Here is a 25,232-nt window from a genome sequence, read left to right on the forward strand (position 1 = left end):
GGCCAGTAGGCTAAGGGCCATCAAGTTGATCACCAAGGCAGCAGAAGCTGCTTCAAGGTTGAAAGACCCTAAACATCCAATGATCCCAGGTAACATCACTGCTAATGTGTCCAGGTGCATCATAACATTATGTATGTCGAAAGAATGTATAAGTAACTCATTGAAATCGATCCAGAAATTTAAACGTTCTAGGGTTTTTTATCCAGAAAAAACGGAGCTCCCTTGTATACAGGCCAGTCTTGCCCCTTTCAATATGGCAGCAAGGTTGACGTATCCCAAGTTTAAGCAGGCGTCTCTGTATTATATTTGATCATAAACATAATACATAGACGCCTAATGTGGTGTCTATGTATTATGTTTATGATAAAAATTAAGCCAAAATTGTGTCAATTTCAACATACCTCTTGTCCATGTTGACTGTACAGTCAACATGCTTTCTTCTCTCTTATTTCCAAAGTGGTGTTGATCTTTTACATGGAGCGCTCTGAGCGATTGTAAAGGGATCCGGTTGTCTTTGCAACAGCAGCGCAAAAGTTGTCTATTGCCCCTTAAAAAGGAACGCAATTTAGTATAATAGAACATGCAGATCATTTACTTTGGATCAGTTTGAATGTAAAGGTGTATTTATGCGTTTGGTAATCGATTGTCGGGATGCTTGTCTGTCTTAATTTCTGCGGCATCACCCTTTTCAGCAATTGTGTTTAGAAATGTAGATAGTTTAATGTTCCATCAGTTATTCTTACTGTATAGGTATTAAAGGGACGTCACATTCTGTATTAACTGAACTGCATTCCATTAATCATTTCATCATATCGAGAGCGTGTCTCCATCTGATCCAGACTCCACGGAGTTAGACTGGTTGAGCTCCAAGCGACGATTAGAGAACCCCCCTTAGCTCCACCCGCCAGTTGCTGCTTACATAAATAACCCTATCATGGGTTACCGCTGCCTGATCCTAGCGAGCGTCAGGGAATAGCCCCCCGGCATAGTTTGGTAGCCGTGGATTCAATTGAACATAATGGAATAAGGTTTATCCGCTCCTCGCAGCAGTAATTGTTGTGGAGCAGATAATCTACGATTTTTTCATGTCTTTGTTGTGAGACCGGAGAAACTGGTAGGTACTGAAATAATAGCCTGTTAACAAGCTAATCTCATTTTATCAATGATTCTGTGAAAGTACTTGTTAAAAGGAGGCCGTCAGCGATCGGCCACGGACTAGAATGTTAATTAAACCACACAAACCCCCGGGACCACAGAAAACAAATGGGAAGACTTCACACTCAGCTCAGTTCTGGTTGGCTCGAGAATCCTATGTAAGGGATTAGGAAACGCCAAAAGCCATTTTGGATTTATTCACAATAAATTGTCAACGTTAAATTGTTGTTATGCAAACAAATTTGTAAACTCAAATATCCACGATGAAAAAAAAAAAAAAAAAAAAGACATACAGAGAGCATCAGAAATGTCAATAACATACATTCATGTTCTGTAAAATGCACATGGTTTTCAAAAAAAGAATTTTGCCATTAAAAAAAAAATAAACCAAGCCTCGTCACTTCAGACTTTGGGAAGCCTCCACACACTTTGAAATAAGACTATTTTAGCATAGAGGACACAGCAATAAAATATAATAATAAGAGAAAAAAAACAAACATGAAGTCATGACAAATTGTTCCTTTCTTTCTGGAAAGGCTATAGAAGAACAGAGGTAGATAAAGATCTTCAGATCAAGAGGTCAAAGCTTCGAGTCCAAGCAGTCGGGACGCCATTAGCTAGTAGGAGAAGTCCTACCTTTTGGGAAAAGCTAAAAGTGACTTTGTATCTATGCTTCCACCATTGATCAAATGGACCTCGACATTGTTCGCAGACTTGCAAATTTTTCGGACTTTTGGGAACTATCGGCCGAAGATTCCATCGAGCTGTCGGAACAAGTCACGTCCTGGACCCTTTGGAACTCAAACCTTGACCTCCGCCCAAGATTAATCTCATTGCGGTAATAATCGGAGACCAATTTGGATTCCAACCTGGGTGGGTGTTTTTGTTTTAGCTCAGTTTTGGTTATTTAGTTAAGGAGCCCCAGGTAGTTTGCATACATGCTACAAGTGTTCCCTCCAGCTGCTTTGATCCAGCAGAGGTGAGAATGGAAGAAAATCCTAACTTAAGGCACTAGAACTTCAGCCACTGATGATCAGTAATTCAAAGACGGTAATAAAATAAAAATGAACAATGAAGCAGAATGAATAATAATAATTTACTATCAATCTGTATTTATGGAGCTACACAACTTTCTTCAAATAGGCAGAGAAGTGGTTGGCTTGGCTTCATTTGTAAGACTCGCCGACTGGCTTCTATCAAGGCGCTATATAAATCCCAGTTATTATTATTATTATTATCATCATCATCATCATCATCATCATCTCCATCTCGGCTGTTCCTTTTCCCAGCTTTCTATGTTGACAAGTCTGTTGATGACAAATGTCTCATCTGTGAAGTAATTGCAAATATAATCATCAGTGAAATGTTCCCTTTACCTCATATCTGGCCTTCATTTCCAGATTTGGCATGCATAAGTCTTTAGAATAATATAGCGGCATTTTAAATCTGGCCATCCCTAACAAAACTACTTTTTGAAAGAGCTAGATGATTGTTTTGGTCTCGATTTGCAAAGAAGTTCATTTCCCTTACGGCTACTCAAAAAGAAAATAATAATAATAGTTACTGAACCCACCGACATTTCAAATGCCGTGCATTTGTTTGATTCGGTGATATACTGCCATACATTTTGATGCGTTTCTTTTATATAATAAACACATCAATACCATATGCTTAGGGTGTTGCCGTAGCATTGCCGGAAAAGTTTAAGCAATATCTTGCAGTGTGGTGATATAATACGAAATGGCTTTGGCCCTTAAACACAAGTTACTCAATTCACATTACAAATGTTTTTGTTTTGTTTTTCCTCCAAATCAAACCATATCCATTATGCACATGTTTAAATATCTATGTACCATGAGATTATGATCACATAAATAGAAAACAGATTTAAAAAAAAAAAAAAAACATTGGGGGGAAAAAAAACAAAAAAACAAAAAAAAAATTAAAAAATAAAAAACCCTGATAGAAAGAAATGTAAAAACCCGACACACAATCTATTTAGCTCGTCTTTTCCTGTGGAGAAGAGTTGCATCATTGATATTAGCGTGTCCAACACCAAAAAGTTGTTTAAATAATAAAAAGGTTCCTTTTATATTCCCGTTAATCTCAATGATCACTAAAATTCACATCTTTTTACATTTTCTCAATGTTTTAATAAACGGGGAAAAAGTGCAGTATGAATATGAACAGTGCACTTTTTTGTGCAAAAAAAAGTATGTAAACAATGTCACTGCATGCACGCACAGTTACAAATAAGACAAGATTTTAAATATTAAAAAAAAATAAAATAAAAAACCACAATGGAGAAACAAGTACAAATCCAGCCTCGGAGCACACTCGGGTTTAAATTTAGTCCGTTGTGTGGTTCTGCTCTGGATCTTTTGTGACGAGGAGAAAAAAAAAAAAAAAAAAAAGTACTGGAAGAGGGGAAGAAAGGAAGACAGCATTTTTGTTAACATTCTGAGAAAACCACCCCCCCACACACACATGAAAACAAGTTCACGTTTCTTGTTTAAATGTGAGGAAAGCAATCGTAGATGTTTGTAAAGCCCTGGTAGAGGTGACGCATGAGTGTTTTTTTTTTTTGTTTTTTTGGTTTTTTTTTTAAACCAGAGCACACTCCCCCCCCCCCCCCCCATTGAAACCATGATTTATCGTGATGAACTTCGTATAAATGTAGTTGCACACTCGACTATCGAGAATTTGGAGTGCAAAAAAAATAAAAAAATAAAATAAGTACAAGAATGAAACGATCGCAGCAAAAAAAATTGGAGTTCCACGGGAAGACTTGGATAAGTTTGCAGAGGCGGGGGTGGCATGGATGTGCCGCAGGGTTACGGCGTTGTGTCCTCTGGTGGTTTTCATATCCGCAAAATGTACCCCAGTAGTCGTGATGGGGGGGGGGGGGTTGCCTAAAAAAGGAGCTACTTGCTTTTATTGTGGGGGGGAAAAAAAGTGTTGTTTTTTGGCAGAAGGGAACGCTGGTCGTAAAAGGCAAATTAAGTTGTACTGATGCTACCTGTATCTTCGACATGACTGGGTTGGGCATCAACCCTCACCTTATGTTGTCGCTGTGCGGGAGCAGACGGGCAAATGTTGTTATAATCCATGATCCATCCAATGAGTCATTTCCCAGCGCCACATTCCCCAATCCATGTTTACTTTACACTCTCTCCCACTGCAGATAATTAAAAATATTGCCTTGAAGCAGTTCTGCTGCAGATTTACGGTGTCCACCCTATAGGAGCGGTAAGATACACAAGTAAACAAATACAATGAGTATTGAGATGCACACTCTTCTACAAAATCAACTGTAACTCACTTAATTCTGAACCAAATTTCATGGAAATGGATTCAGAATTAGAGTCAATTTTGTAGAGAAGTCTGCATCTCTCAATACTCATTGTATTTGTTTACTAGCCAACATGACCCGGTCTACTTTAGATCCCCAAAGGTCACTTGCATACTATTGTTTGGATGAGAGGGTTGAGGCTGGGTAGCTACAACAGAACGTCAATAGATGTTTATTGCGCATTGCAAGCAACAAGGACAGGAGGGTAGAGCAGATCCACTGCTGTCTAGGGCTGTTTGTGTGTGGAAAGGGAAGAGGGGTGTCAGTTACTGCATCTCCAAGTGCACCGCTGGCTGGGTTGGGGCTCAGCATCACCGGTGCCGGCTGCGGGTCATGAAGAGCAGCACCCTGCGGATGCCGCTTAGCCGCTCCTTCAGTGAGGTGAGTGCCAGGAAGGGCAGTTGGGCGCGGCCCTCCAGGGGGAGGACAGCCAGCAACCACCAGCACCAGGACGGACCGTTGGGACTGGCCTGGAGAGACAGACGGACCGCTTTTTAGAACGCCACACACGCACACACGACTGTTGAGCTCTTTTTTTTTTTTTTTAAATGCTCATGGTCTGTGGTGAAATGCAAACCTCAGCAAACCAAATTCCCGGTATGTATATGTGCCTAGTGAATAAAACTGAGGTGGGGGGGGTGGAAGACATTTTGACCACAAAAATCTAACTGGTAGAAATTCTCTACAGCCACTCTTTGTCAACTGAGTACTGCTCAGGACACAAAAGAAAACAATTATAAATAAAACATCTTCATGGCTTTACTTTATAAGCTACGCCAACATTTACAAGATATGGGTGACATTTCACAAGGAGAGGCTTATTCTCACGGTAGCAATAACACCCCAGGTGTGTAAACTACACTGTTGTGTAACATTGTGTAACATGCACTATTAGGGCTGGGCCGGTCATGACATTTTTGCTGCCGATCAATCGTAACCCAGTAATCAAATCCATCGGCATCATCGTCTTGTCTGGGGGGGGGGGGGGAGACAGTTTTCCCCCCAGAGTTGAGAGCGGAGTGTTTTATTTGTCAACTTTGGATAAAATACAATAATATCAGCCCAAACAATATTTAAGCAGGCGCCATTGTGTGGTTTTAGTGGGAGAAGGAAGACAATAACTCCTTTCCCGACATTAGTTTTTATAATCACAGGGGGAGAATAACGTTACAACTGTAGTGTTCTAATGCATCATATTCCAGAATAAATAACTTTATTTAGCCGGTAGGAACAAGGAGAAGAGAAAGACAGACAAGCAGCAGGTGGCGGATTTATTTTCTATTTTTTTTTTTCAAATTTGTCTTCATTATCACTATTATTATTACTTCTACTACAACGTAGTCCACTGAAAAAGGGAAATTAAAAACTAATGCTTGCTTTGCAATGCACGGTAAACTCCAAAGACAGGGTAATCATTGTGGGGCAAAGTATATTCAGCTGTGTTTTAGAGGGACCGTGTGGTGTTTAAGCATACATTGAATTATTTATGTATACTTATAGGTAAGGTAGATTATTTTATACATCTTGGAAAAAACATAAACAACCCGCGATTCGTTTGGGGTTTTTCTTGCGTGTGTCAATGACCGCCGATCGCCCGATTATGAAACAACCTGCCCAGCCCTACGCACTATTACACAACATTTAACTACATCAAGAGGAGGCACCGTGTGTGTACCTGTGGTTCAGAGTCTTTCTCGGGCATCGGTCCAAAGTGTCCCAAGATCCGCTCCTTCTGCTCCACCTTGAGAGAGTTGAGCCAAACCAAGGCCTGGTCGTACACAACATTGTGTAGGGACTGTAACTCCTGCTCCGCCACGCCCTCAACCTGTGCACACATACACGCGACACTGTTGAAGCATTCCTCCAGGCTGCATTAGTCATCACACTTGCCACCACCCCAACCCCCATCCACCCATCAACTTCCATGCGTACCTTTACATCCTCCAAGTACTCAATGTCAGCGGTGTTGTAGCCGTCTCTCTGGTTGTGCTGGACGACCTTGAACCGCCGTCGGCCAATGGTGTCCACCACGGAGCGACCGTCTGAGAAGAACTCCACGTTCCGGATCTCCAACAGGCACCCGTAGTCTGCAAACCTGACCAGGTGGAGAGGGAGAGCACAAGGTTAGTTTGCCAGAAACTTTTGCATACAAGTTCTTAATTTAGGTCACCGGACTTTGACGTGGTTGATTACACGCTACTTAAATAATGAATTCAGGGAACTGCAGAAGTCAGCTAAATCAGGGCTAGCCAAAATGGGGTCCGCAGCCCCCTAAGGACCCTTGAAAGAAGCCAGAGCCTAGTCTGCCAAGGGGGCCTTGGTAAAAAAATTTTAAAAAAATTAATAAAATGTTGGCAATGTCTAAGCTAAATAATTGTTACATTTGATTTAATGTATTCAAATAATTAATACTAAAGAAAAGCATGCACACACTCCTGGTACCCACCCTTTGAGGTCATCTCCCAGGCACATGCCGAAGCACTTGGTGCCCGTCTCCATGCAGCGGCGGATCATGAGTCTGTAGCAGGGCTCAAAGATGTGGAGGGGACATGGTACGGTGGGGAAGGCCATGGTGCAGACGAAGATAGGCACGTTCTTGTTGAGACTGAAAGGGGAAAAACAAGCATGTTGTTGTTTACGCCGTGGGGTTAACAATGCAATGTGAAAAGCTGGAGGGGAAAGTTTGGGTTAGCTGGGTGGGTTACCAGAACGCCAACACACTGCAGCTGAAAGGCACTCACTTGGAGAGCTCAGCTATCTCCTCCTGGTTGACGTTCTGCCTTTCCAGCAGCTCAGTGGGAAGGTACTTCGATATCAAGTTCTCCATCAGGACAGTCTTGCAGTACTGCCTCCGTGCTAAGAACTGAGAGCGAGCGAGAGAGCGAGAGCGATCTTAATATGGCCGAAACATAGACAAAAGTTAGAATTCTATGCAGAAGGTGTACTTTGCGAGACGCACTGCACGTACCTCAGACAGTTCTTCCTTGCAGAGTGGACACTTGGGGTTGTGGTCCAGACACCTCTCCAAGCACTTAAGGCAAAAGGTGTGGCCGCAGGGTGTCGCCACGGGCTCGTAGAAGATCCTGGGTGGGAGAGAGACAGAACGCAAGCAACACCAGCGGTACAAGAGTGAGGACAACAACAAGCCACTGACACCCATACGTACAGGTTGTGTTGCTTCAGACTGGTTGGGAAGGTATGGTCGTGCTAGACTATTGTGTAAATGACGTGCTTTGGCAAAAGTTGTTTTGGATAAAGACAGAACTTTTGAAGGCCAAATCAAGCTCTTCAAGACTTTCACGCGCACCTCATGCAGAGAGAACATTCCAGATCAGTGGGGTCGACTAGGTCATCAACCACGGAGCTCCACGGACCAGGCAACTCTGCTGACCCTGTATCACATGAGAGATAAATGGATGAAGGGTTAATCAAAAAAAAAAACAAAAAAAAAACAAAACACTCCACTAAAGAGTTAATGTAGTCATGAAATGCCTAAAAAAAAAAAAAGTTTTTGGCAAACAAAGCAAAACTCTGTTTCGGTTCGCACAGCCCAATGACTCACCGTGTTTTGCTCTCTTACAATCACCGCCCGCCTTCCCTTCCTCCTCCTCCTCTTCCTCCTCCCTGTCAAGCTCCGCCTCCTCTGCGCTCCTCCTCTTCCGTTTGAGGAGGAGGAGCTGACGATCGCGCTTGCGGCCCGCAGCCTCCTCCTGGCCTCTAATTCCGCTCGCCTTCACCGCCTCGCAGGGATGAAGCCGGCGGCCGGGGGCGTCAGGGGGCAGAGTGGAGGGCAGGAGGGCGGATTCGGAGGGCGACTGGGCGTGGCCGGGGGGCTGTGGGGGGAGGGGAGGAAGGGGGGCGAGAGAGGATGTTCAGCAGCCAGTTGGACAATGAGGCGCGGTGGGTGGGTGGGTTGGTGGATGGGAGGGAAAGGCGTGGCTTTACCTGAGAGGTCTTAAGGGGTGGGGGGACCGTGGGAGCGTCCAACTGTGCGATGCTGCTCTTGAGGTGCGCTCTGGAGGACAGCAAGCTGGAGTAGTCCAGTATTCTGTCTGGGACCTGCTCTGTGAGGGGAGCTAGGAAGTCGCTGAGCAGCTGAGAGAGCAGGGGGGGGTGGACAAGGCTATTTGATTAATTCACCACATATTGTTGTGGCATGCATCTCCTGATAATAAAAGGCAGCGGCACAGATCAGCTGGATATTGATTATGCCCTCAATAAAAGATGGCTGTTTACAGTGATGAATGCACTTTTGCTTAGCATAACATAGCAAAACAAAACTGAAAGTTCAAAAATGTATACTCCCATCGATCTATCTATCATTACTATTACTACATTCCAGCACTGCTCTTTTGTGTTTGTGCTCTTTCTTTGTTTAAAATTAATATTTTTCAAGAAATATGAAATACTCCAATGTTACTTTAATGTTCGCACTGTCATTGTGTGTTTTGCCATTTTACAGTAATCTAAGCGACGGTGCATTTGTTACCGTAACTGCCATCTTTAATTGTCCACACCATCCTTTTATTTTTACAGCTATTTATTTCTCGATGAGAAAAGCATAAATACATTTAAAAAAAGAAAAACACATCTGAAATAATATTATAGTTAAAATACAATTAAGTGGGCCATAAAGTAGGCATTGTGTACTTTAATAATGAAATTGAATTATTTCACATTCTCTAAATATCTGTGTCAATTTGTTTGGGACATGGTGGTTTCATGAGAACAACCCTTGTAAGCACCAAATCACCTTCAACGTTTTTTTTTTGTTTTTTTTTTTAATCAATTCATTAGTTATAGCATATAGAAGAAATTTGACGTATACCAATGTGCTATTCTGTCCATTAGAGTACCAATGCAGAAAAAAAATAAATAAAGAAATTTAACAAAATTCAAGATTATGACAGCCTCGCTGAATATTTACCTTTTGGGCCTCGCTCCTGGCCAGTCTGCAGTCGGGTTGCATGGAGAGACAGAGCAGGTATTCTCTGAGAGCTTCTTCAGTTCTGCCGATGGACGCTAGGGCCTGCGCCTTACGCACGTGCCCCTGTGGAGGAAATGTCACATTAGTATCTCACGGGCAAGTGGTAGACTTTGCATTTATCAGGTCATGATATCCATCCACCAGTCCTACCTTTGACCAGTGAGGCTTGAGTCTGCAGGCACTTTCAGCATCTCTCAGGGCCATCTCATAATGTTTGAGGGTGGAGTGGATTTGGGAACGGTTACTAAACAGTATGTGGTCACTGGGAGCTGGAGAAGACAGAAGTAATTGGATTAGACAACACAAGACAAGAAAGAGCGACGTTGACATTGTGTGTGGCATTACGAACGCATGCATGTTTAAAAAAAAGAAAAAAAGGGGAGCTGTTATAAAACCAAGTAACTCTATCAGGGTCAGCCTCTCATCCAGGTTTCGTAACATTGCAAACTTATGCAAACGTCCTAGTTAGGCCTATGGGAATCAAGTTTCCCAGGACAGAGAGCCGGTCAAGTATAGATTTTATTTTTTTTTTAATCAAAAACATCTGTAGAAATGTAAATATTGCATTTTTTTTTTTAAAGTGGGGTTGAAGAGGATGGCATCTTCCCCAAACTTCTTCTGAAAATGCGTGTGAGTGCAAACTCTATTCACAATCTACAGGGGCAGATGAAGCCATCTACATCAGCTATTGATTGTACCAAAAAATATAGCTTTTCCAATTTAAACCATGTTTTTCCTTTCTGAAAATTGAACCACTGCTTCAATAAACGACCAGCCCGTTTTTTTAATTTTCAATTCATTCAACAAATACGGCATCTCTGTATGTGTATCCCTTCTCAGATTGGGGTCCCAGGCACTAAGCCCCATCAAATAGAAGATCCTCGGCATGAAAAGGGCCGTGAATCGTCGCTACAGCATTAAAATGGAACGGAGCAGCAGTCTGCCTAGCGGTGCCCTGCAATAATACCCTTGACCCACATTCGCATGTTGTCATTGTTGCAGGTTACACAACGTGGGAACGACGCGCCACCACTACGTTCGGTGGGCTGTGGTCTCGCCTACATAACGCTGTTATCCAACGGAAGGTGGCAGGGCTGGGGAATGTAGAGCGCGGTCCTCCCCACACATGCCGCAAACCCAACGCAGTTATAAAACGCACAACCCTAATAACACTGCGCAGAACAGCGCACAACTCCCGATATAAAGCGACAGAGAAATGTGATCTAGATAAATGGCAAAGTACATGAAGTAGGTCAGGTGTGCCCCCCCCCCCGCCCCCGCCCCCTCGTCTTTATATAATACCACCAAATTGTTATTTCCAACCACAATTCATCTGGTATTCTAGTTTCTAAAATACAAAAATCGCTTTAGACTCGATTGCGCACATTGGACCTCGGGGACGAATAAAATACAATGTCTGTTTATCTGCTCAGCCCCGTGGGAAAACGGTGCAGCTGCAAGTTCTAAGGTGCAAAAAATAAAAAAGTGACTTCCCAGCACATATCATCGCAGATGATGTCACTCGTGTTTTATAACAAACTGTTACTTCTGCTTTGTTAAACACTGCTATGGGAAGGGGACTGCCTAATATATGCATTTAAAAAGCACGCGACGCTCGTAAGTGACCGCAATCTTTCATGTATTTCGTTAAAATTGTTGGAGTGTTATTTTAAATACTACCGACTTAGAAAGCGCCGAGAGTGACTTTATAAACCCACCTGTACCGAGTAGATCATTTCGTGAGTATGGAATGAACTCGTCATTATGCTTAACTTTTTTTTTTTTCCTTAAACACTTGATAATTGTTCTAAAAACTTATGAGATGGCGACAGCATAACGCACTATATAGACATCTTGTAAAATAAATAAGAAAAAAAATGGCATGAGTTACCCATTAGGATCGCCTGGTTGTATTTCTCCAGAGCCTCTTCGCTCCTCTTCTCGGCGTACAGCCCGTTGCCCTCCCTCCGGAGCCGCACCGCGTGGGTCTGCGCCGGGAACCATTTGCAAAGGAGGCCGCTGAGCGCCACGTTCACCCGGTAGCTCCGCACGTCGGTGAGCCTGGAGCCGTCGCCGCAGTCCCTGCAGCGGACCGGCTTCTCGGCACCCTCCCTGTCCAGGCACCGCTTGCAGAAGCAGTGCCCGCACGGCAGGGTCGCCGGCTCGAACAGAAAGCCCAGGCAGAGCCCGCACGAGAAGGCGCCGCATCCGCCGGTCGCGTCTCCTCCCGCCGGGTGGCGGTTCCTCGGCGCGTCCCCCCCTCCCGGCGGCCTCCTCCCGATGTGCTCCACCAGGCAGACCAGCAGGGTGTCCAGGTGCGCCGGTCGCAGTCCCTCCGCCTCCGAGGCTTGCCGATAGACGCCGAAGGCTTCCGCGAGCTTCCCGCCGAGCGCCAGCGCGTCAGCCCGCTTCACCGTCAGGTCGAGCCGGCAGCCCGGGTCCGCCAGCTCGCTCAGCTGGTGCTCGTAGATGTCCGCCGCCAGGTCGTAGTTCTTGGATTGGAAAGCCTCCGCCGCCAGCTGGAGCATGCACTCGCTCTCCGTGCCCATGGCTGAAGTGGGGGGGGTCGGCTCCGTCGCTCCTCTCTCTGTTATGTGGCGTTGACGTGCATAGCGGTCTCACGCCGGCGCCGTGCAGCCGTGTGCTCGGGCAGCAGCGCTGTGACTGCGGGTGCGCGGTCCGCTCCTGCCATTAAATGACTGGTAGTGACGTAAGACTCGCGAACGATGCGCTCGTACTGAACCCCTCTTTTAGGATGACTCGGCCCGTCGTGGCGTCGCTCCGGCGAAAGAGTGCGGGTCTTAATTGGTCATCTTAATCGGCTATCTTCATTCACAGGCCGAAAGTAACTACCGAGGACTAACGGAAAGTCAAATGTAAGGAAAAGGGCCACGCTGCTGTCATGATTTCGTTGAATGTTACTGATTTACACGTTCACCTTCCGCCACAATAAATGCACTCCCCCCCCCCCCCCCCCCAAAATAAACAATTTTTGGGGGGATTTTGCCACAATCAAATGGTTGTTGAAGAATTCCGTTGACAGCTCAGGGCCCGGCGACGCCTCCGAGTCTCGTTCATCGTTCCCAGAAAGTCCTCCGTCGTGCGTCATACCAACCGGATCAAACGGACGACGGGTCGGAAAACCGAACGACTCTTTCCCCCCCCCCCCCCCCCCCCCCCCCCCCCCCCAACTACTCGCCGACAACCGACTCTCAAAAAAGGGAGTCGAACCTCTCCCCGCTATTGACGGGGTTGTCAATGGAGAGGGCGGGGGGGGGGGGGGGGGGGGTTACGTAAAAGTAACTGTCACGTGACGCCGGCCAGCTGTTCTCATTGGACGAGCGTAATAGAAACGGTTACGAAACAATGTCCTATGTAACAGTATCAAAGACAGGGCCGGGCGACGCCATGACCCGTGAGCGGGAGGCAGACGATGTCAGAATGATGCTGGTCGTTCGTGGAGGCCGTCGGGACGTCAGTGCTTTTAATTGTTTTTTTGTTGATGCAGATTGTTGGGGGGGGGGGGGGGGGGTGGGGCTGTGCCGTTGCATCGGTCATTAAAGGCTGCGAGGCCCGGGGACGGAAAACCACACAGCGGTTACCCCAGACGGGAGGCTGTCACAGCTCACATCGCAGCGGAGCGACATTAATCATCGCGTACATCGTCAAGTCGTCATGTCAATGCGTCGTCGTGTCATCGCGGCGCAGTTTTCTGCAAAAAAAAAAAAAAAACAACCCCAAAACAAAACAATAAAATCATTCACATCGTGAAAAGAGTTGAGGCTTGTGTAACAGACGCATGTTTTCGTAACCGTTACGTGTCGACGCGGGTGCATGGCGTGGTGTTCGTCTAGAGCCAAGTCACCGACAGTGTAAGGCTAAAAGAAGTAGACAAAGACGAACAACAAGACGCTTCATTCACTCACTCATGCATTTAGGGTTCATCGTCAACAGACCGCACAGTCATTTGAAGTGTACTGTATCTACAGCTAACCCTACAAACGACAACCAACTCAATGAAACTGACTTTTTTTTTTTGTATAGTGCGTTTGTGATTTTCAGGTGTTGAATCGGGATGGTTTGGTCTACGCTTCGTTAAAAAGGGAGTCGTTATTTAGGCTCGCGGTTAAACATGGTGTTAGAATCAAGTGTGCGTCGGGGTGGGGGGTCAGGGTTTCGGGAAAGACTCCAGTCCGGTAATAGTAGGCCGCGTGGTATTATTAGGGTTAGCCTTATTCTACTATTAGCGCTGGCTGCCGCTCCCTGCATAACACGTTAAGCCCTCGCGGCCGAAGGAGTTCCCGTGTGAGTAGCGTCAACTACAAGATTAGTCGGTCTAGTGGCATCCTGCTCACTGTGGGTGGAGGAAATATGGGGCGACCGGTCTGGTCTGTGAACTCAATCCCAAACACAGACGCGTGCGAAGGCAGACACGGACGTACTGACGCAGATGAAAACGACACAGACAGACAGGCAGACAGGCAGGGAGATAGACAGACAGACAGACAGACAGACAGGGAGATAGACATTGACCGACGTACACACCACATACGGAACGATACCAGGGGGACAGAGAGTTGTCCTTGAGCTACATAACTCTGTAAACTTGGGGGGGAAAAAAACAAAAACGTGTTACGTTTGTGCCTAAATAGGCCATGCAACTGCATGCGGTTTAACCCGCGTTTCTCAGCGTAGACCGGCTGCAATGTCACCCGAGAGCCTGTTATATCACCTTTTTCTTTGTCTTGGCGTTAACTAACTGTACTAGATACGAAGGCTGAATACTAAACGTGCCCTTCCATTACTTTCAGAAAATGAATTGCCAGTTTATTGAGATCCTCATGGCCCTTTGCACATATCGCCTCGCCTGCTATCGTCTTTTGCATAACCCGGCCTCACGCTTTTTAGTGACGATAGTCACGAAAATTAATCTATTGACTCACGACCGGGCACGATTATCCAACTTTCTTTTCGTGCTACACTAAACGAAATTTAAACCAATTCATTAAATAGCGAGATTGTTGTGTGCTACACAAAACAGTTTAAACCAATTCATTTGAATGGGGAGATTTGATTCAACTTTAATTTGGGGGGCGCAGATACGTACACTAAAACTAAAACTAACCTGACGAAAGCACGCCACCGCGGGGAGGTGACGTCGCAAATAAAACATGTTTTTTTTCTTCTGAAAACAAGGTTGATATCGTACAGACTTATCGCTTCTACAGGAGCAAAAACGAATTATTATATACATTGTGTAATATTTACACTTTTTTTTTTTTTATAAACATTTGACACTCTGACCCTAAAACCCTAACCCTAAAAACTAGAAAAAACTACAATTCTGTGCCATTTTTAAAAATGCATTTTGATGCAATTGCCTCATGGGTTAAGTAGTTATATTATTATAAACCAAAAAGGGAAATGAAGGTATGGGTGAAAAACGACATGCATGTGAACATAACATGATGCAGTTGTATCGTGTTTCCGCTCAGAGAAAGAAACACATACACAACAAACAACCGGATCTGTGAGATACTGTAGATTTCAGAGCATATCACAGTACACAAGCACAGTATTAATATAAGGTCTGAAACAATAACAATTTGTCTTTTTGTCAGAATTTCACAACAACAATGTTATTCGTTCCATAAGACGTTGTGTAATTGAACTGCCACGTACATGTAAGTGCCAGTGTCACAATCGGCACTCCTTTAAAAAAAATACAATATAGGTTAAAAGGCATCCACCCCATCACAAGTATTGACTTAATGCATCCCATTTCTTCATGCAGCAATAGCTGATCAATGCAAAATCAATGATAATCATAATTACTGTCGGACACACCAATAATTGCATAACGTTTTTGTCCCAATTAAATGACATTTTCCAGCCGTAAGGCAATGTATTTGAATGTCCCTTAAGTAGATATATCGTTTGGTGTGTGTGGCAATAATAAATCCCAAGGCTTGTTATCCTTTGATTCTGGGCTTCATTTATCTGTACTTGAAGAACACAAACATTAACTCTTCTATCTTACGATAACTATACTTCGGCATACATAACTCTTTTGTTGGGTTCGTAAGTCCAGACACTTATATAAATTGGAGGTTGAGGGGCCATCTAATGGTCACAAAGCAACCATGCTGATAGAGGATGTAGCTGGTGGATATTCAATCATTTCAGCCTCCAACCATTACAACTCCAGGAGGGTTTTAAAATTGTACATTGTAATGTGTAACACTCCAGATAAACTTTTGGTAATTGCATATAAACTGAGGTTTATCTGTGAATCTGTAAATATGCCTGGAGGTCAAAGATGATTTTCCGGCAATGGTTAGATAATCTAGTTGTATTGTATTCTATTTTTTACAGAATCATTCCTAAAATTGATGATCATACATACTATATCCACTGCAACCCCCTAATTCAGGACAATAAGACCAGAGTCTATCATATACAAAGGCTCGGGTAAAAACCTTTTTTTGTTTGTTTGTTTTTTAACGACAGGCAGCCTCGCTGACCTGCCAATGTTTGAGATTGAAAGTTCCTGTTGTTACTGTTTTCTTTTTTTATTTTGACAAAGTAGAATGTTGATTGTTGTCTGTTTGAAACTCTGTGTTGTTTACTGCTGCTGGCTGCCTCTGACAGGGCATTACTGAAAAAGAGAGGTCTCAATGTCTTCTCTCTGTTTAAAAATAGGTTCGAATACAATTGGTGATTTTGTTTGTTGTGTTTTGTTTATTAACCATAAAAAAGCAACTTTACGCACTTAGTGTTAAATGAGTTGAAATTTTGCATCTCAATAATTGGTTGTAATACAACCAATTTTCCAGAGTCTTCCACAAGGCACGTCTGGGTCCATGCGTACTGCTACAATAACTAGTGACTGGGTCTGGTGACAGCGAAAATGGACCGATACGTGGTTTGAACATATTAGTGTGTAATAAATGTTAATTTTGAATTTATTTTTATTTGCAAAGAGTAAATGTAGATTGAATTAAATAGGACGCAATCAATGAAAAAACAACATAATGTCCTCTGTGAAACCACAGGGCTCTCAAGAGGCAGCAGGACATTTACAAGGACGATGAATGATACACGGATTCTTCACTTCGCTGAAATGTCTATGTCAATGACGCGGTCAGTCTTGGATTCTGAGAACGCTTCTCTTTTCGAGATCGTTCATCTCTTTCAGGATCAGGGCAACGTTGTAGCGGAGCTCTTGGAATTTGGACACAGGCACCTGAAAGGGGCAAAATAAAAATGAACGATACACAACAACAACAGCAAACAGCAAGACAACACAACATGATTCAATTGCTGGGGAAAAAAGGTTAAAGGTAGTAAGAGGGACAGGGTTCATTCTGCCATTACAAAATGAAATTCAAGCACTTTCAAGTACTTTTTTAAGAACAATTTTTTTTTTTCAAGGACTTCACGTAAGACAAATATAATACATTTTCAATGGGATGTTTAATAATTAAAATATAATATAATCTTAATCTCATTGTCTATTATTTATATTAGTACATCTATTATATATTTTATTAATCTCATTGTCATCTACTATTATAAGTGTCCACCTGGTATAATCCACGTCGTAATAGCGATTCAGGAATTTTTAAATTATCATCATTTTATACATCAGGTTTTCAATTATAGCATTTTTTTTCAAGCACTTTCAAGCTCTTCAGCACAACATGGGCTCGTTTTCAAGGTATTCCAGTACTTAAATTTCTTCAAAAGAAAATCAAGCACTTCAAGCACATCAAGGACCCAGTAAGAACCCTGGAGGGAAGAGATATGTAAATAACCTCATTCCACAATGAGGTTATTAGTGATTTGTGCAAATCACTGGATTTACTGAATCCGAATGCGGCAGCAGTTTCTTTGTTCAGTTGATTTCATTTCATGTTGTGATTTATACATTACCACTAAAAAGCGAGTAAATCTTCGACTCACAAACTGAAAGTAATTACTGAGGACTAGTAAGACCAAGACAAAAAAAAAAGGGCCAGCCATTTGCCATAATTCATATCGAATGCGAGTGCTTTACACTTTGCATTGTGTGATTGGGAGAATTCCATTCACAACTCAAAGCCAAACTAACTCTTCTGACTTCTGTTCATCCTTTCACAGGAATTCCTCCCTCGCTCACCGTGCCTTACACCAACTGAATCAAATGAACGAAGATTTGGACAGTTGAATTCATTTTTACTCTCAACGAGTGCCTAGACAATTACCCAATCTCAAAAAGGAGTTGAACCTTGTGGCGTTGGGGGTCGTGTGATTTAAGCAGCCATACCTGTCTGGGGTCTAGTTAATTGGGCCCAGGATCAGGGGGGGCTGTGCACCTGTTGCTCACCAGAGCAATCGATAAGCATGGGTTAAATCACCCTTCATCATTCCATCTGCTCCTGGCATGTCACAGCTTGTCAATAAACCGGTTTGTCCTTCACCATCATCGGCTATCTCTCTCTCTGAAGTCTAAGACCCTAAAAACAAGTTTGGACTGAACTAACTGTCTGAACGAATGTGTAACCAAACTAATGTTTGACCTGGGGGGATTTTGTGAAAAATTATACCATTCTCGACTTTGAGGGACGAGAAATGACAAAACTAGGAATGTGATGAGGAAATGTGGCTGTTCCATTTGCTGAACTTGGACGGCCCCCTAGCGGCCACCGATGGTATTGCTCCAAATCAGAAATTATATCACGTATAACCCGTTCTCTTTATTTATTTTAAGATTTACTTTCGTGTGTGGTTCTCCCTGCTTTTATTCCAAGATTAATTTGACAAACACGAATGTAATACCTGTATTAAATGACTGAACGAGACAGATTGCAAGATGCAGATTCGAGATGGGTTTTGAGCACATCTGCCTAAAAAGGGGAACACCACCCCTCTGACGGGAAACGTTGCGACAACTCCTTGACCAATGGCGATCGGAGTAGGTCACTTCCGGCTTGCCCTTTTAACGAAGTAAAAACATTGAGGCGCCATTTGTCTCACTAGTCATTTTCACCCAGAGCCTGGGCTCCCTTGCAACCACTTTGTTTTACTTCACCTAAACTGCTTTTCCTTGTCTTTGTCTTTTTTTTTTTTAAACGAGTCGTAGAGATCCTCATTTTTATACCTTTAAAACGTCCCAACTTCTACCTCGACCGATGCTGAGCAGTATGCACACCGGGCCTCCCATCAAGCCTTGCTGATAAACCCCTCTGTGGAAGTTCCGCCGGCCACACGCCACATGAGTAGCGTTTTCAGGGCCCGCCGACAAAGAGACACAGGCAATGGGGTTAAAAAGTGCCAGTTTTATAGTAGAGAGTGGGCAAGGTGGAGCAAGCCCGGAGCAGATAGACAACATTTCATGACAAGGGCTCCTCTCCTTTATGTGTGGGGATGGGGGTTTTAGCTGTTGCTCAAAGTTCAAAATTTAAAGTGTTTCATTTGTCAAGTGTACAGTACAACACAAGGTCATTCGGTACAATGAAATTCTTGGGGCATGACAGGCAACAACTGCTTAGTGAGCATAAAAAGATAAGATAACAAGGCAACTATAAGGAGGAAATACATTTTTATTTTTTAAGAAAATAAGAGTTAAAAAAAAAAAAAAAAAAAAGTAAGAGTCGACGTAACCAATACGGGCAAGAGGTCACAGTGTATGTAGATAAAATGAAAATAAGAAAAATAATCCTAAAACGGAAACTAAAATAATTGGAACATTGTAGCAGTTCCGACAGAAGTAGGTCAGTCTATTGCACAAGATATGGATATAAATATAAAGTGAAGGAATGCCGATGGATATGTACATGTAGTTGTGGTGATGTACATTTCATTTACATAGGTGACTACAGATGTTGCAGGTTGAGAAGCCTGATGGCCTGAGGGTAAAAACTGTTTGTGAGTCTGGGAGTCCCTGCACCGGATGCTCCGGGGACGTTTTCCAAAGGGCAGCAGTGTGAACAGTCCGTGACCTGGGTGACTGTATGATTTTCCATGCTTTCCATCGTGTGCGGTAGATGCCTTGCACGGAGGGGAGGTGGCAGCCAATGATGTGCTCCGCTGTCTTCACCACCCTCTGGAGCGCCTTGCAATCAGCAGCGGAGCAGCTGCCGTACCAGGCGGTGATGCAGCCAGTGAGAATCCTCTCAATGGTGCATCGGTAGAAGCTGGTGAGAGTCCTGACAGACATGCCAAACTTCTTGAGTCTCCTCAGGAAGAACAGGCGCTTTTGGGCAGTTTTTATTGTAGCGTCCGATTGCCTGGACCAGGAGAGGTCATCACTGATGGACACACCGAGGAACTTGAAGCAGGAGAATCTCTCCACTTCAGCTCCGTCGATGTGGATGGGGGCGTGCCCCCCCCCCCCCCCCCCCCGCGGTCGTTTCCTGTAGTCCACGATCATCTCTTTAGTCTTGCAGACGTTGAGAGAGAGGTTGTTATCCTGGCACCATGTTGCCAAGACGCTGACCTACTCTCTGTAGGTCAGCGTCTCTCATCGTCGTTGGAGATGAGACCAGGATGGTGGTGTCGTCCGCAAACTTCAGGATGGTGTTGAACGTGGCTCGTTGACTACTCTAACGAGCAACAGGGAAACAGCCACCCTGATCCTGGGCCCAATTATTTAGACCCAAGACAGGTGTGGCAGCATAAACCACACCATCCCCACACCACACCCTTGTTTTTAATAATACCCCTTTCTAGTGTCATGTGGCCACACGACCCTGGGAGTTATTTTTGGGACTAGCCACCAACCTACTGCTGCTAAGTCCCGTAGGACCATAGATGAACAACCATCGCTGAATCTTCTGGACCCAATAGTATCTGGATCTGCGATATCATTCAGGGCCAAGAGGAGACTAAACCTATTCGAAGCCGAAACAACGGTGATCCCAGGAACTGCGATATATTAAGCTTGGGCTCCGGTAAGAACACGGCAAAGTGATGTTGGTGTGGGCACTGCGATTCCTTTATTTTTCTTATTCAGTTAATAGTGAATTAGCTGCGCCCTTTGTGCGCATTCAAATTAAATTCCTCCAATTCAATCAATAGTTAATACTCCCCCCTCACCAGAACAACCTATTCACTTCCCTTTGTGTGTGTTTGTGTTGAACTTGCTTTATTTACCTTTTGCTACCTCAACATTTTTACCATATTATCGAATTATCTTATTATAAATAAACATTCATTGTTTGATTAAGAAGTAGTTGGGTATTTATCTCATATTGGGTGTGAGAATTACTGAACGGAGAAATCATGAGACTGAAGAGTAAGGACCTCTATCGCTGCCAATGCGCTATAAACTGACTTTTAATGTTTCATTTTCTTTTAATCACAAAACCGGTGGCGCTCAACTAAACTACAAATATTAATTATAGGTCCTCATCACGCTACACTACTTTTATCCACTGGTTATACAACCAATGAACCAGACTGACAGCTCCACTGGCTGCTGCCCAACTTCCCTGTACGGCTGTCTACAGTCTGGAACAAGACTGAGTATAGGGACGGCAGATGCTCGCCAATTGGATGAATACCAAGGTAAATACCACTAGACAACTGGATTAATGGATAAACAGCAAGCTAATTACCCTGGGATAAATGGACGGATATGGAACCCAATAGATCAAGCTTGTCAGGTGTAAAAGTAAATTGCATCAACAATATAGAGCTAACTAGGTTAACCTACAAGAGTTTAAGATGGGCGCCAATTCAAATCGCTCGACACTGCTAGAAGTATCTTGGTATGGAAAGGGAAAGATCTTTGTCACCCTTTTAACCCTGGTTAACTACTTTCACCCTGGTATCAGCGCTCACATTAAGGGGCCCCTAAACTGACATTTAACCCCCAATTTCCATTTAAACATTTAAACCCACAATAACCCCCAGGTGCATTGTGGGCATCCTTGGCAACTTGAATTCTTACTACAGTGTTTTTTATAGTAATAGTAGTTATGGTAATCAGCGTCTATACTTTTTTTTCCCCATATCAGGGAGAATAACCACCAGGTGTAACCCACTCAGATTGCAATTCCCCAATCCCCCAATTTGCTTTTCAACAGCGTGACAATTTCACCGCTATTTTAATATTTCAGTTTAAATAGCCGCTGTAATTTTTTTGGTTTTCTACCGACAAAGTTTATGGAAAGTCAATTGGTGAACATTTATTAGGGATGCAACAGTACACGGTATGTTATCCTACTGTTCGGTACAGCCCCTACGGTTCAATACGCCCGAGTGAACCGCGGTATTACAATATCACGGTAGAAGTCCACTGGACGCATTTGGCGCAGTGGCGCGGCGTGCAATGAATGCTGCTTTCTATTGAATCCGCTGCCGCGGCACCACCAGCGACGTCAGCCGCATGCCGGGAGGTGCCCTGGCTGAAAAGGAGCACTGTCACGTGAGGTTCACAAAGCGAAGGCAGGTTTTATTTCAATAAGTTATTTTACTATTATTATTTATGTGTGAAAAATACTGTTTATACCTGTTCTACACAAAAATAACTAACTATAGTACTGGTTTTATTTATTTATTTATGTTTAATCGTGAACTGTTTTTAAAACATTATATATATAAAAATAAATAAATATTTACTGAAATTCATATTTGAATTATCCACTATCCTGGCACCTCCCCTCAAATAAGATGAACTTATGCAAATTATAACAAGCCACCAATGAACTTGAACCCCCGTGACCCCTCCCCCCACAGTCATACAGACAGAGCATTACACTAGTTCTTTGTGGCAGACTACTATAAAAAACTTTTTTTTTTTTACACCTTTTAACATATCGAAATATATGTGTTTCTTAAATATAAAGAAACTGAAACCATACCATTACCGTGGCCCCAAAACCGTGATACATACCGAACCGTGAGCCCCCTGTACCGTTGCATCCCTAACATTAATAGATTCTCCGTCTGTCTGTCGTTTTCCTCAACCCGAAAATAGATTCATCAGATGCTATGGATTTAGATAAGCCCTACTGTGGCTTCCTAAATATCATAAAAAAACAACAAAAAAACACATATCAGAATGTATCATATGTATAGTGTGAATGTACCTCAAAATGTTGCAAACTTCCATCAGATAGTTTCATTTGCATCAGGATGGATGGTTGGAGGGCTCTGGCTAAGGAGCTACAAGGAGAAATAAAGACAATGTTCTCATTACTGTCAAACCCAAAGCAGGCCTCTACTTACCAACTTAAATCGCAACGGGAAACATTTAGAGGCCGGAAATAGGAGATATTGCTTCAGTGATTGTGACAAATCGTATATTTTCTGATTGAGCTGGTGTCACCAAACAATAGAAATGAACAACTCTCTTAAGGACTATTATTATTTTGTTTTGGCTTATTTTATACTCACTTTAATGATTTTAAGAGTGGTGACTATAGTTTCTAGTTGCTACTATTCTCCCTTTAGAATGTTACCTGGTTGAAATGGTGACGTCCACCCTCCATCGGAAGGTCTCTAAAGAGGGCAAGTGGGGGTCCTGTCGAGAGGCCACCGCCTCCAGAGCTGTTCGACTAAAAATAGAAAATGTAAAAAAATCAAATATAACAAAAACAAAACAAATCTGTATACAGTGGTACCTCGACTTACGACTGTAATTGGTTCTATAAGAACGGTCGTATGTTAAAACAGTCGTATGTCGAAGCAATTTTTCCCATATAAATTCTGAAATCATGAAGGGTGAAAATAAACAAAATACACAGCACAAACACAGTAAATATGAAAAAAATATCGATAAGCCACGAACTACGTGCCCGATGTAGGTCGCCCGCTGACTGACTGCTGACGGGCCGCCGACACGCCAACTGCAAATTTCCACGGTCGTATCTTGGACCAGTCGGTCGCAAGTCGATACAAATTTTCGCGACCGTCGCTACTGGTATCTTGGATTAGTCGTAAGTAGATGCAGTCGTAAGTCGAGGTACCACTGTATTAAAGTCATGAAAGAAACATTGTTTTTCACGATTTTCCGGTATGAAAGATACTGTAGATGGATGGATAGAGGACATACATACAGAAAGACAGACAGAGATTCCGTCCAACCATATCACGGCATATATTCATAAAAGGTATTTGTGTTATCTTGTGTGTCACCAAACTGAAGCATAACTTATAGAAAATAAATAAATTATTATTCTGGTCCAATCTTGAAAAATGTTTTTGTGTTTTAGTGTTTAGAGTGATGAGTAATGGTTTGTTTTTGTAATTAATGAGGGTGCCGTGGGTATTACTCCTCTATTATCTAATTATGTAACAACTGAACTAGAACAACGTTAGCCCAGTGGCATCGTTACAAAGACAACTATGTAGACAATAATCATGCAACCGTCTAATGTGTATGTAATGTCTGCATCCAAAGACAACACACCGATTTCCAAAGACCACACTGGCAAAATCTGTGATGAAGTCTTCAGGTAACCTAAGAAGAAGAAGAACAAAAAAAAAAAACATATCTGATATAACTGTATATTTTTGGGGATTGCTGTACATATATATGATATATATTGAAGTAAATGAGAGACAAAAAGAAGATAATAAAAACACTGAGCTTGCCTCAGTTCCCGGAGATCTTCCCGGAAGGCCTGAACAGAAAGACAGAGCGTTTGATTTTGCTTTAAGGTACTGGTTTTCACTTCAATGTGTATATTGTATGCGTACAGTTAAAATCAACGAAGTGGCCCATAATAGTAGGCATTGCGTACTTTAATATTGAAATGGATTATTTCACGTTCTCTGTAAATATGTGTATCAATTCATTTCTGACATGTCTTATGGTGGTTTCATGAGAATAACCCTGTCGGTCCGTGTTGAGTTTCATTGTGAGAGGTACGTGTAGAGAATATTGACTGGTGTTTCGAGGACTCTTTTTTTATATAGTGGATTTATTTTCATCATAACACACCTCCTGTTTTAGAGACGAGGCGGGGACGCGGATGGCTTCGGTCAGCACTCTGTACATCCCTGCGACGATGTGACAAAGCTTCTCCTCTGGTACCAGACTGCTCTCCGCTATCGTCCTCATGGTCTCTCGACAGTCGTTCCCCTCTATGCCACTCACCAGAGCTGCAGAGAAAGAAAAAAAGATTTCGATTTAGGGTGCCTTTTTTTTTTTTTTTTTTTTTTTTTTTTTAAGTCAAAATCTTCATTCAATTCAACACAATGTCTGTCAACCAGGAATCAATTTGTAGATTTAACATCTTCATCATATTATAAAAGCATTGTGATAATATCGAAATAACTCAGATTTGTGGACATATCTAATCATTTAGTAATAGATCATTCAGACCTAATCGTCCATTGTTATCCATGCCCATATTCTAGTATGCACATGTATTAAACCTATACAGAAACATCACATCTATGTGTATATGTATAGCCCCTGCAAATCCTAGCAAACACACTGCCACTCCGCCGCTGCCACCGTTGAGAATAGAAAGTTACAGCGCGTTGCTCACATGCGAACAGCATTTATTTACCTTTGAGGATCTTTCTGAACGTCTCTTGGTCCACATCCTTCAGGTGCTTCGACATGGATTCGATTTCTGGTGGTATCCTCCCGCCCAAAAAACTGACATCCCTTGTTTGGTTGGACGACATAGTTAATCGTGCATGAGGTTAAAAAAACAAACAAACAAACAACCACAACAGTATCAAAAACCAAAACCTAGAGGAAAACATAAACTGTGGGTTTCGATGGCCCCTGTCTGC

The 25,232-nt window shown here is 43.1% G+C and overlaps 2 protein-coding genes across 2 annotated transcripts; both read right to left on the reverse strand.

Annotated features, from left to right (window-relative positions):
- Positions 1-4,818: 4,818 nt before the first annotated feature.
- LOC307235563 (LON peptidase N-terminal domain and RING finger protein 3-like) lies at positions 4,819-12,043 on the reverse strand (the record flags this gene model as incomplete). The annotated part of the gene is made up of 12 exons (XM_080007690.1): positions 4,819-4,977; positions 6,183-6,332; positions 6,440-6,602; positions 6,954-7,112; positions 7,249-7,370; positions 7,476-7,590; positions 7,815-7,899; positions 8,190-8,340; positions 8,453-8,602; positions 9,435-9,557; positions 9,645-9,763; positions 11,386-12,043. 12 exons carry the CDS (start codon positions 12,041-12,043, stop codon positions 4,819-4,821), a joined length of 2,154 nt encoding a protein of 717 aa, XP_079863816.1.
- A 3,096-nt stretch (positions 12,044-15,139) lies between these two features.
- Positions 15,140-25,225, reverse strand: commd5 (COMM domain containing 5). Its single transcript, XM_080007909.1, has 7 exons — positions 25,001-25,225; positions 24,427-24,587; positions 24,078-24,106; positions 23,893-23,943; positions 22,943-23,038; positions 22,571-22,646; positions 15,140-16,740 (listed from the first exon to the last, which is right to left on the reverse strand). Exons 1-7 carry the CDS (start codon positions 25,119-25,121, stop codon positions 16,639-16,641), a joined length of 636 nt encoding a protein of 211 aa, XP_079864035.1. The 5' UTR covers positions 25,122-25,225; the 3' UTR covers positions 15,140-16,638.
- Between the last annotated feature and the right edge of the window lie 7 nt (positions 25,226-25,232).

The sequence above is a fragment of the Zeus faber genome, assembly GCF_960531495.2.
Source record: "Zeus faber genome assembly, chromosome: 10".
Lineage (NCBI taxonomy): Eukaryota > Metazoa > Chordata > Actinopteri > Zeiformes > Zeidae > Zeus > Zeus faber.

What these genes read in the sequence shown, in the direction of transcription:
- commd5 (XM_080007909.1), bottom strand. Translation starts at nt 25,121, where the DNA reads ATGTCGTCCAACCAAACAAGGGATGTCAGTTTTTTGGGCGGGAGGATA. An exon ending in CCTCGTCTCTAAAACAGGAG is followed by an intron (nt 24,107 to 24,426) that starts GTGTGTTATGAT and finishes CTTTCTGTTCAG; the next exon opens with GCCTTCCGGGAAGATCTCCG. An exon ending in GAAGTTTGCAACATTTTGAG is followed by an intron (nt 16,741 to 22,570) that starts GTACATTCACAC and finishes TGCCCCTTTCAG; the next exon opens with GTGCCTGTGTCCAAATTCCA.